We start from the raw sequence: 12572 nt of genomic DNA, 5'->3' as shown, positions 1-12572 counted from the left end.
CATGACACTTTGCTTTTTATTGTTTGATGTTATTGTAATAAGTAGGAATGTGCCAGCTTGCTTTGTAAAAGAAAGATACTTCCCACAGAATTTGCATAGAAAGAAAACTAGTTAGCAGGACTCTGCTTGTATATCACCTTGAGGACTGACTGCAATGCAGTTTAGAGCAAAACAATAATTCAGACTATCTTCTTCACAGGGAAATTGGAGGACGGCTTCTCACAGTGGAAACTAGACTTCCAAATGACCTGCTTGAGTTTGAGGGAGACTTCTCATTAGAAGGTCTACGTCTCTGGAAGACTGCATTTTCAGCAATGACAGAAGGTCCTAGACCAGGATCTCCTCCCCGTTATGGTCACTCTACTGTTAACAAAAGAGAAAGTAATAGCCATAAAACTAGTGAAGACAAAAAAATAGTCATAATGCCATGCAAGTGTGCTCCAAGCCAACAGCAAGTTCAGATATGGCTTCATGCCAAAGAAGAGTATGAACATGTCAAGAAATTGCCTAAGAATCATTCTGCTGAGCTGGAAAAGGTAGCTGAGAATTTCAGCTCTGCGGTAACATCTGAAGAGAAAACTATAGAGATAGTAAAAGAAGCTAAGGATTTAAATTTATCTAGCCTGGAAGGTGAAAGACCTATTGTGCCTACAAAGAATTCTCCTGCTTCTGTGGCAGAAACTACAAAAACACAAACCAAGGAAACCTGTGATAAGTCTATAAGCACTCCAGGAACTTCTATAAATACTAAAAATGACATAGACTCTAACAAAACTCCACCTGAAAGCAAGACACTTGCTAATTCAACACTAGAACATGATAAGGAGGAGGAGGAGGAAGATTATTATGTCAATTACAGTTCACCAGATTCACCAGTACTTCCTCCTTGGCAGCAAGTAGCATCCCCAGATCCCAAGCAGTGCAATTCAGAAGATGCAGAGTGGAAAAGTCAGGATGTTATTTTGTCTTTTGTGGAAGGAAATGATGTAGTACCTGTTGGAAGTGCACATAACTCTCCATCTACCCAAGAGGCTGTTAGGACATCCTTTGAGACTTCTCCATTTCCAGCTAACGAAGATCCTGGAAATTCTGAATGCATTTGCCTGCATAGTACACCCATTGTGCAGAGAAAAAACCAAGATGGAGTGCCTGAAGTTCTTGGGTTTACTCCTTTATCCACAGGTAAATCCATTAAGTAATTCTAATGAAACAGAAAAAAAAATCTGAATATGATAAGATATCCTATTTCTTTTGATGTAATGAGAAAAGAATTATATCTCCACAAAAATATATTTAAAACTGTTTTGAAAGGAAAAGGACTGTGCATTATTGTTAAAGTACATATGACTTATGAAAAAATCTAGAAACAGAACATCCTTTTGCTATTGTATTTGTTTATATATATAATATTTGTTTATAATGTTAACCAAATGCCTCTGATTGTTTACAGTGTGTTGTTTAATGTTTAGACAGTATTATTGAGGCTGAACAGTTTTGCACTCATATATGTTTACAGAACCAAAAGCCCAGAAACTGAGCCACAAGAGGGGAAATAATACTGATGGTCTTCGAAGAGTACTTCTCACCACACAAATGAAGGTAAATTAAGATTTTACATACAGATGTATTTTTATTACGCCACACATACACATTTCCATTCTCTTTTTCTTCTGTGTTCTCCTGTGTTTTTTTCTTTTGCTCTTAAGATGTTGAAAATACATTTAAAATGGTAGAGTGCAATTGCTGTAGGACCAGTGTACATTCAAAGTTAGGAAGAAGAAATCAGTTTAATTTGCAGGAGGGAAAAAGTTGGATGTTGAGAGTACGTTCTGTGTTTTAGGGTAGTGAGACACTAATGAAACACTAAAGAGACACCATGTAAGGTTGTTGTTTTGCTCTTTTGGTTACAACATCGTTTTTAAGTTCTGTTGTGATTTTCCTTTTATATATATGTGTGTATATAAACACATACACAGACATGTATATTTATGTGTCTGTGTGCGTATTAGTTTTCAGACAATGTTCTAAGCATTTTCTGAAAACAACATAAATGATGAATGGCACTGGTATTTTGACTGAGTAGAAAGGGAATGGATCACATAAAATCATCAGACTCACATGTTTTCCCCTAAACAGTGTTTCTGCTCCCCATGTTGGTAAAGTAACAGTGGGGTAGGTGCATTACCAAAATGACCCAATAGTCCTTTCTTTTGTTCTCAATATTTTTCACCCAGTTCAAGTGAGTACTTAAGTATACCCTTAATTCAGTGCCTTAAGAAGTGGTGACTGAAACCGAGGTTTTTGATGAATTGTTGCTCAAGAGAGAATAGAGATTTGCTGGTTCTCCTGTCCTCAGGCTTCTAAGAAAGCCAATGTGTGTGGTTTGGGGTTTTTTTTGAGTTTGGGTTATTTTAAGTATTTCAAACTGCCTCTTGCTTTACTGTAGTTTTCATTAAAATTATTCCTAAAAAAGGCAGAAAGACACAACAGTTGTTCCTCTGTTCATAGATTCATAGATTGGTCCAGGCCGGAAGGGACCTCCAAAGGTCATCTAGTCCGACCTCCCCGCAGTCAACAGGGACACCCCCAACTAGACGAGGTTGCCCAGGGCCTCGTCGAGCTTCACCTTGAATATCTCAAGGGAAGGGGCCTCAACCACCTCCCTAGGCAACCTGTTCCAGTGTTTCACCACCCTCAGAGTAAAGAACTTTTTCCTAATATCCAATCTAAATCTCCCCTTCTCCAACTTAAAACCATTGCCTCTCATCCTGTCGCTGCAGGCCTTTGTAAACAGACTCTCCCCAGCCTTCCTGTAGGCCCCCTTCAGGTACTGGAAGGCCGCTGTTAGGTCTCCCCGGAGCCTCCTCTTCTCCAGGCTGAACAACCCCAGCTCCCTCAGCCTGTCCTTAGAGCAGAGGTGCTCCAAACCCCTGGTTGTTTTAGTGGCCCTCCTCTGGACCCGCTCCATCAGGTCCATGTCCTTTCTATATTGAGGGCTCCAGACCTGCACACAGTACTCCAGGTGAGGTCTCACCAGAGCAGAGTAAAGTGGCAGAATCACCTCTCTGGATCTGCTGGCAACGCTTCTTTTGATGCAGCCCAGGATGTGATTGGCCTTCTGGGCTGCAAGTGCACATTGCCTGCTCATGTCCAGCTTCTCGTCCATCAGCACCCCCAAGTCCCTTTCCTCAGGGCTGCTTTCTAATACCTCATCCCCCAGTCTGTATTTATACCGAGGATTGTTTCGGCCCAGGTGCAGAACCCTTCACTTGCTTTTGGTGAACCTCATGAGGTTCATCTGGGCCCACCTCTCCAGCCTGTCCAGGTCCCTCTGAATGACATCCCATCCCTCTGGTGTATCGACAACACCACACAGCTTGGTGTCATCTGCAAACTTGCTGATGGTGCTCTCAATCCCTCTGTCTGTTTATAAATGACATGAGGAGATAGTGAAAGCTTTTTTTTTTTTTAAAGTATTGTAGTGTAGCATTTGCATTTTCATTGATAAATTTGTATTTAATATTGCATATGAATTTCACAACCTATAGTTTTTTTCATTATGTTGTGCTTTTTTTTTGTTCTCCCCCACCCAATAAGAATCAATTTGCTGCTCTTGGTGCTCCAAAGAAAGAAGTTTCTCAGATTGAAGGACCATCTTTAAATAACACTTATGGTTTTAAAGTCAGTGTGGAAAACCTGCAGGAAGCAAAATCATTACATGAGGTAACTTATTATTACGTGTTATTTTATAAAATGATAGTTTATCAGACCAGTTTTATAACGGCTGAATTTAAAAATATTTTCCTCCTTGATCCCTGCCTGACTTAAAATTAATCAGTGTGTGATGTCTGCAGCTTTAAGTAATTGCTCTACTACTTTCAGCTTGATCTCCAAGTTTCTTTAATAATATTAAACTAAAAATCATGGTATTTTTGTTGATAAGGTGGTAAATCTTCCTTTAAAAAATAAAATAAGGGAAAGATCAGAAGGAAAAAATAGTAAGTTTTGTATAAAAACATTACTGGAAAAACTAGTCGCGCATAACTGTCATGGATTATTTCATTAAGAAACAAGGCATCTGGCTTCATTCAGCCGGGCACTCTCTGTATCTCTATGTGTTACATTCTGAACCGCTTGGCCAGTTTCTACTACATTTAACAAAATGGTACCTGTCTCAAAGAGCGTCTTTACATATTTCTTGTAGATCAGTGGTTGATCTGGGAAGAGAGTTCGAAATTTGTGCTGGAGAAAGGAACGCAATGTGAATACTTTACTGCTGTGTTTGGCTGCTAACCAACCAGCCAGCCAGCATGTGGGTGCTCCCAGACAGTCACCACATCCATGGCTTGGAAGTTGCTGTTTACCAATTTACAGATGACATTGGGAGATAGAAGTTTTATAGCTGAGTAGATGACACAGGAGAAGCCACAAGAAACTAATGATTTTGCAGGAAATGGAGATAGAGCTTGATAGTAAAATTTCATTTGAGTGATGGCTGTAGTGATTTATGATGCAAATCTAGAGGATATCAGGCTGCCCCCAGGGTAGTTTACATACTCAGAAATGTTTTAATTTTACCCTTGTAATCCCTCCAACTTGCCCATTAGTTCACATTATCAACTGTATTATGTGAGACAACAGAGCAACAACATAGTGTTGAAACAGTATTAAATGCTACAGTATTTATTGTAGAGTCAAAACTGTACAATATATAGGGATTAGCATTTTCTTAATACAAACTGTTCTGCAAAAAGCTGTAGCAACATGATGCAGAAGTTCATTAATGCAAATGAAAGGAAAGTTAGGTATTCTACATATTTTCCTGTAAGTGACTTAGTCTTCATGCTTGTTTGCATGTCTTGGGTGAGGAAGGGAAAGGCAAATAAAAACCAACAGTAATTCTTTTTTCTTGATCAGTCTGGAAACTTAATTCAGCTTGAAAATTAAAGCTGTTTGAAAACATTACAAGAATTTACAATTGTTGAAGTTGAGCATTTCTGTTTGTTTGTATTTTCTCCTTTATGTAGAAGAAGATAGTACTCAGAAACAAAGAGTGCATTTTAGTAATTGAGTAGAAAAGTGTATTAAGTGATTCTTTTTTTTTTTTTTTTTGGCAGGATTATGCTTTTTTCAAAAAAGTGAGATCCAGAGATGCATGTTTAATTGTTTATTAATTTTCACATGTGACCTTTTAGTTACAATATAATATGACTATATAAATGTCTGCAATGAGTTCGTTTGCACTAATAATCTCCTCTTAAATTTTTTAAGAAAGCTCCAAAACATACTAACTTACTGTATTTATTTGTTGGTAGGTCCAACACCTTACCCTCATCAGTATGGAGTTACATGCTCGAACCAGACGAGATTTGGAACCAGACCCAGAGTTTGACCCGATCTGTGCTTTATTCTATTGCATCTCATCAGACACAGCACTGCCAAATACTGATAAAAAAGAAATCACTGGTGCTATAGTGATTGATAGAGACGGGACACTCTCAAGCCAAGGTTCCTATTTCTTTTTTCTTAACATATTTTACAAAAATGCTTATTTCATAGTAATCAAACAGTAGCAAGCAAAATATAATCGAGTGTCTATATTACTATTTAGCTCATTTAATTTTGTCTTGTTGACTGTTGGATGAATGGCCATATTAAACATAGAGAGAGTTTTCCTGCTTATATCTTCCAAAGAACTATTGCATGGGCTGCAAACCACAGATAACATACACATGTGCAAAATATGTATGTTTGCATACTTGTGGACAAGCTCCTGCAGTGTTCTAAAAGTATAAATAGGAAAACCTGCCTTTAGTTTCCTACTCGAGTTGCTGGATAGCTACAAGTAGAAAATGTTAAAAGCAAGACAGTATGTTTTATATTTTACTTAAGGGTTATTTTTGTGGTTTTATCTGATCCTTTTAGGATCTAAACAGGGGCCCTTATTCTATTGTACCTTTTTGGCTTTGTTTAGACCAGTGATACTCAACCTGTGGCTCTAGAGCCGGATGTGGCTCTTCATGGCCCTACAGGCGGCTCTCGCAATGTAGGCGTCTGATCGGCGCTCCACTCTATCAGGCAGCGCGGGGAGCACTGAGCAAATGGACCAGCAGTGTGGGAGTCGCTGAAGTTCCCCCTCCCATAGGGGGAAAGAAAAGGAGCTGCTGGGATCCCCCCACAGGTAAGAGTAGAGATCACCTCCCACCCAGCAGCCGTGGGGCAGAATGGGGAAAAACTCGCCCTTTTGCCCCTTGCACCCCTCCACCCCACTCCTTCCTAGCAGCCAGAAGGGGTTGAAGACAGAATGCTGCTGGGAGAGAGGATGCTGATGTGTCATGTCGTGATGTATCAATATGTGATGGTGTTGAGGCAGCAGCATCACACATTGAAGTGTCATGATAGAAAAACAAAAATCACACTGTTGATACTTGATTTTTATGGTGCTCTACAACTCCATTTAATAAAAAGTGGCTCTCCAGCTGTTAAAGGTTGAGTACCACTGGTTTAGGCTAGTGAAAAAAACCCAAAACCAAAATAAAAGTCCTCTTGTCTTTCAGGGTTTCTTTGGCACTGTGAATGTGTATTAAACCACAAAATACTGTCTAAAATTTAAGTGCGGACAAAAACCTACCAAAAATTAATTCAGCATTAAGGCAACAGCTCCTTCTTTTACCAGTTTATTTTCCAAAGTATTGTAGATACTATATCATGTTAAGCTAAGTTCTTATTATTCTTAGTGAAGTTTATTCTGCTATTATATGCTTGTTACTATCTTTTAAAAAATTATCTCCGTTACCTTACTAAGTGAGGTTTTCCACAGTATAGCCACTATGGCTCCTTAGGTGTGTGCCACTGATAAATTATCAAGAAAAAGCTCTCTGTAAAGAGGTCCAATAATATTTTGAAAAATCAAAGGTTCTGATCTGGTTTTGTTAGAAATAAAATGATATGTTTAAATGTTATTGTGACATTTCTTGCTTTAATTGATGTGTGCTGTCAGTATTTTCTTGGTTAGAGGTTCCCTGTAGAGTGACTTGACATTGAGATACACCTCCCCCACACCTTTCTTTTTTATTATTACTTTGTAGGTTACATTACTCATTTTAACATCTATTTCTCAAAGCACACTTTTTTTAATTCTCAAGATTTTAAGAGTGTGTCAAAGTAGAATGCCTTTTAAAAACAGATTGCTGCCTTAATCAAAGATATTGCTATCTGTTGTATAGAGAAAATGAAAGGACAGTGTTGCGTATTATTCATTTAAAGAGGTTTTTTTTTATACAGAAGGCGCATGCTGAGCTCCTGCATGCATATGAATTTAGCTATTATACACACATTATCAATGTAGACATTCTCAGTGTGGACTTAAGTGAACAGTTCCTCATGATTTTCCATTTCTATTAGTAACTTAGCAGTTTTTTAAAAAGTGTGCTGAAAAAGAACTATACTGTTATGTAGCATTTTCATTCTTCAAAGCATTTTGCAAAGCACTACTCTAACCTAGCAATTAAAATACATATTTTGCATGAAAACACCTAGTGAGCTGTCATATGGTCCTGTAATATTTCTTATTAAAAAATAATTTTCTAATAGCTGGGCTCTTGTACATGTAAAATGGTGAAATTTCTCTTGAATCAAATTGATTTATATCTGACAATTTGTGCATGATTACCACTATGGTAGAATTTTACAAAGTGAAAAGAACAAACTTGTACACCCAAGAGGAACAAAATAAATCCATGGAATTAATTGTGATAATAATTAGTATTAAAGTTTAAGATAGGTTGTATTCCATACTTCTTTTCAGCTGTATGTTTTATTCTAAAGCAACATTGTTGACTGAAGTCACATAATTCCTTCTAAATTGTAATGATTTTTTTTTTTTTTTACTTTATTTTCTAGGCAGCAGAGACCATGCCCCCTTGCTCACAAGATCTGGAGTTACAGGACTAGAAGTCAGTTACGCTACTGATGAAAGAACTCTTTTCCAGGAAGTAGTGAATATTGTAAAAAGGTAGCATATCTGTACGTTCTGCTTTTATTTTTCAGGCTTGGTACAGCAGATTTAGTTTCTTCAACCCTTGCCAGTCTCTCAAATACTGATTTTTGTTGTTGTTGTTTCCCTTGAAGGCTTATTTCTAGAGTGGACAAACATGGTGGTCTTTCAAATAAAAATACCTTTTGCTTTTCCTTTTCTCTGACAGCAAGAACATTCAGATCCTCTTAAGCAGCTGAGTTACAGTCTTGAAACTGATCATCCATATAAGTAATCTTCTTTAACATACAACCTTTCCTGTTAATCCCAGAATTTGCTATACATCTCTCTCTGAAGCTCTCAGAATAGTAGATATTAACAGTGCTGAAAACTATAGAAAACCCTCAGATGGGAAGAATTTTTCTAGGGACTCTGAGGCAAGACAGAAAAAACCCTACATGATACTGAAACTTCTGTGGACAGAATAAAATAAGCGGTAGTTGAAAAATCAGTTTCCTTCACTAGTTTTGTCTTCTCTGAATGGAAATCCCCTGCTCCATCAAATTTGGAAAACTGCCGGTTTTCCCCACCTCCACCAAGACTGGGAAGCCTGTTTGGTAGCCCTCTCGACTGGTGAGTAGGTGGAACCACAGACGTCTCTCCAGGCCCTACTGTCAGAGGTGCAAAGCTGTAAAATTGCAAGGAAAAATAAACAGATTTAAACTATGAGTCACCCTGCTGGAATAGAGGCACAAGAAAAAATGTGTACTAGGCAGAGTACATTTGCAATTCTTTCTCTCTCCAACCAGAAAACCTCTGATGAGAAAGACATTGACCAACCCCATGAAGCCAGAATACAAAAAGAGTTGCTGAATGCAACCAGCACAGGGTGGGTCCTGACAGAGCAGCAGATCCCTGTTCAGAGAAGACAAAATTCAGGTAAGGAACATAATTTTATTTTTCTCTTTCTTGGAAATCTAGTGCTCCATCAAACTTAGGAAAATTACTGAGAATGAGAAGCTGCCAGTTAATGAAGAATTTTCTACCAGTTTAAAAAGTGACAGTACATAAAGAGTGTGGGAGAGAGAACTCAGCAGTTAGAATATATATTTATCAGTGAAGAACAGAAGAAGACTACATCTGTACATATTGAAGGCATTACAGAATGAAAAATATCGTGCAATTTTTATAGTACTTCAAGATGGAATGTACCAATCACCAGGTTGCTGACTGAGAAATCTTTTCTTAAGAGATCTTCTCTGTCAACACTATGCTAGCATGCCTTTTTGACTCAACAGCTTTATCTTCAAAGATTGAGTTAGTTAACTTGTATTCCTGGAAGATAAAAGATTTGATCTGTTAATGGAGAGGCAAACTGCTGTCATCATCTTAGTCTACTTCCCTCCCCCCTCTATGCAATATCACCTAAGGAATCAGATTTCTGCTGAACTCTCAAAGATGTTTTTAAAACTTGGACCACATCTACAGTTTGAAGCTCTCTCCTGCCCTTTATTTTCTGTAGCTTAGGCAAAACAGAATAATTAATTTTGCTTGAGTAAATGTTTTAAATTTCTTAAGCACAAGTGTCTATGCCCTGAGTATCTTATCTGAAAGAAAAACTATGTTAAAACTATTTGATTAAAAAGTAGTGGACTGCAAAAATCTTCCGCAATGGGAAATGAACAAAGAAGCAGCTTTAATGAAAAGTTTCAGCATGAGGAATTATTTTTTAAACAATCTTCTGTTGCTGTTCTTAGTGTTATTTTTTCCAGTACAAGCTAGGTACTCTAGGTTCTCGTAGGTGCACTTATTAGTAGGTCTGATAGATGAGAGAAAGAAAACAGTTGGGCTAGGTTTAAGAAGCATTACCGCTTGGGGTTCATGGACCAAAACTCTAAATCACCTTAATTTATCAACAGAGGATGATATCAGTATCTTATATACTGATGTATGCATCAGGCTAGAGAATAGTAGGTTCTTGTAACCAAATAGCGTGCCCAGTGTGACTGCAGCTTGCTTTTGATTCATGTTCTTGGCCTCTTTGGCTGTTGGAGGGAAGGGTGAAAGAGGGAAATTCCAGATTCCTGGCACAATGAATTCGGTCTTGATTAATTGTCAGTACCAGGAACAGACTTTATCACCTTGTTGGTTCACTGAACAGAGGGTACTTCAGCTATGGGAGAAATTGTCTTATGCAGTCCAATTGAAGAATTCTTGTTCCCATTTCTAGTCATTCTCTTAGTACTTGGCCTAAATCTTGCTCTTATGTTGTATATGTGAAATTGTGAAACGTACTCATATGTTTCAAGTTTCAGCCTTCTACTTCTCTGCTTAGGCCTTTTGTTTTTATTCTGTTCTGGCTATTGAAAATCAGAAATAGTTGATTCTGTCACTTTTTGTGATGTAAATAGAGTAAACTCTGAAAGAGCACAGTAGGGAATTCTTGAGCACTGTTCCCAGCACATCAATGAGGGAAAAGTGATTTCTGGGAAATGTATCACTTCCTGCAATACTCTCAGCTCATCAGTCTCTTTTTCCATCAGAAATCTGCAAGAATTTTGTCTTCGAACAAATGACACAGAGTATCAACACAAATAGTCTTTATAACCTGCTGGTTGATATTGAAGTAGACAGATGCTGAAGCAGAGAGTGATAAATTACTGAGGTTTTAATACTTGATGGTGTTTTATTCTTGGGTTGCACCACTAGCCTTTTGTCACACTAAAGAGTGTTTCCCAAATCTACCTTCTTATAGCAAAGCTAAAGCTACTCTGTTACATTTTCACTGAAGATGAGTATTGCACCAGAATTGGTGAGCTGAAGTTGGATTCAGTTATACTTTCACTGTGAAGTTGTTCAGCGTGTGCTAGATCTCAGTGACCAGAGTTAGATTAACATGTTTCCACCTAGATGTCCGTAAAGTAAATACCAGGTTAAATGTTATTCTTTGAAACTAGTAGATGTTGTCTCTGATTAACTCGGGGCAGCTGGCAAATGAAAATAAGTCATCTTGAGGTCTGTAGACCAGAAGACCTGGTTGTTTCTCTGGAATTGTGATCTGTGATTTCGTCTCTGCTGACAACCAGCAGACTTGTCCAAATCTTGAGAGGAATAAGCACCTTTATGTCTTGGAGATTATTACTGAGAGTGATTCAGCTGTGAAATGGTAGTACTTACAAGTGTGAGTACACAAATCTTTGTAGGGACAGCTAAAAGAAAGCACATAATTTTAAAGGGAATTTGAATTCCCTTCATTTCTAAAAAGTATTGAAATACTGAGCTGCTTCAGGGCTGAAAGGCAGGGAACAATTTGAAAGCAAGAGCCTTAGAGGTGAGTTTGGAGGAGGCAGGGAAGAATAAACGACACGGATTTACAATAAAGAAAAGCGTAATTAAAGTATTTCTTGGTACCCTGACAGTCGTCTTAGAGTTTGAGAGGAAGCTTCACCTACCTAAGTCCAATGTTCCCTTCTTTGGTAAGCTGTCCTCTGGCTGTAAACAAAAAAATTGAACTTCAGCTCAAAACTGGCATAAAGCAGCTGAGAAATAACCTCCTTCCTATCCTGTGCAGCCAGTGTGGATGATCTATAAGCACAGAAAGCCAAGTTCTAGGCTCTTTGGAGTTGTCACAGGGGAAATTAATTATTTTTTTCTTGAAATGGAGCCTGTACCTATTTTGCTGTCCTAAAGGATTCTGTCATGCTGCCTGAACGGTTTTCTTGAATAGACCCTGTCTTTATCATAAGATGTCAGCTGCAATGAGTTGGGGAAAAATAGAAAGAATCTGTCTGCTTGAAAAAGTAAAACAGAACCACCCCTCTGTCTGAACCTGAAGGCAGAAAAAAAAGAGTAAACACATTCACATAGCTCCCTAAACCAGTCAGTACAAAATGCAGGAAAGCTGGCTGGTTAAGGAGGAGGAATGGAATGCTACAAGAATATTTGTCTTGGAGATTTAAAAAACGTGGGAAAACTAGAGATGTCCAAGCCTGATGGAGCAGTGGATTCCCATGAAAGAGAAATTAAATATCTGGGCCTTTTCTTCACTTTGAAGGCAAATTGTGCCGCTCTTCTGTAAGTGGAGATATTACCAGATGGCAGAAAAGGCCTGGTCCCACAGGCATGAGAGAAGGAAAATTTGGGGAATTCATGTGGGAATGCAAAGTCCTCATCTTTGTGACACGTAAAGGATGTGGAAACAGGACATGCTTGAAAAAAAGTAGTAGATTCACTGCTACTTGAGACTCCCCAGCCACCCACAGCTCGTTGTCCCCACACACTTAGTTTCTGATAAAAGTATAAGACCTGACTATAAAGTCATAAGATTTTTCTTAAAGATTGTGGGGATAAAACTTTCATAAATTATTTAGATGTTAATGCTTAACATATAACGTAACAATACTTAAATATTTTCTATAATCTTTTTCTTGTAAAGTGTGATGCTAATCAACTTTTGTATTGGATACAATGCATTCTATTTGTTCTTCTGTAAATGCTCTAGCAACATTTTCTTAAGATGTGTTAATCTAACCTTCTTTTCCCAGGCCAGTATCATCTTCTGTGGCGTTTTCCTATATGAATCTTTATTTAATGTCTG

The 12572-nt window shown here is 38.0% G+C and overlaps 1 protein-coding gene across 1 annotated transcript in view; it reads left to right on the top strand.

The window, feature by feature from the left end:
- Positions 1–12572, top strand: part of REV3L (REV3 like, DNA directed polymerase zeta catalytic subunit) — a 117183-nt gene that overhangs the window by 76886 nt on the left and 27725 nt on the right. The window contains exons 14-18 of the mRNA XM_074150943.1: positions 200–1182; positions 1517–1599; positions 3598–3723; positions 5316–5508; positions 7903–8014. Coding sequence (XP_074007044.1) covers positions 200–1182; positions 1517–1599; positions 3598–3723; positions 5316–5508; positions 7903–8014 — 1497 coding nt within the window. The remainder of the gene's footprint in view (positions 1–199; positions 1183–1516; positions 1600–3597; positions 3724–5315; positions 5509–7902; positions 8015–12572) is intronic.

Source organism: Numenius arquata, chromosome 7 (genome assembly GCF_964106895.1).
Source record: "Numenius arquata chromosome 7, bNumArq3.hap1.1, whole genome shotgun sequence".
Lineage (NCBI taxonomy): Eukaryota > Metazoa > Chordata > Aves > Charadriiformes > Scolopacidae > Numenius > Numenius arquata.
The sequence above is the reverse complement of the archived record's forward strand: the minus strand, read 5'-3'. Positions and strand labels throughout refer to the sequence as shown.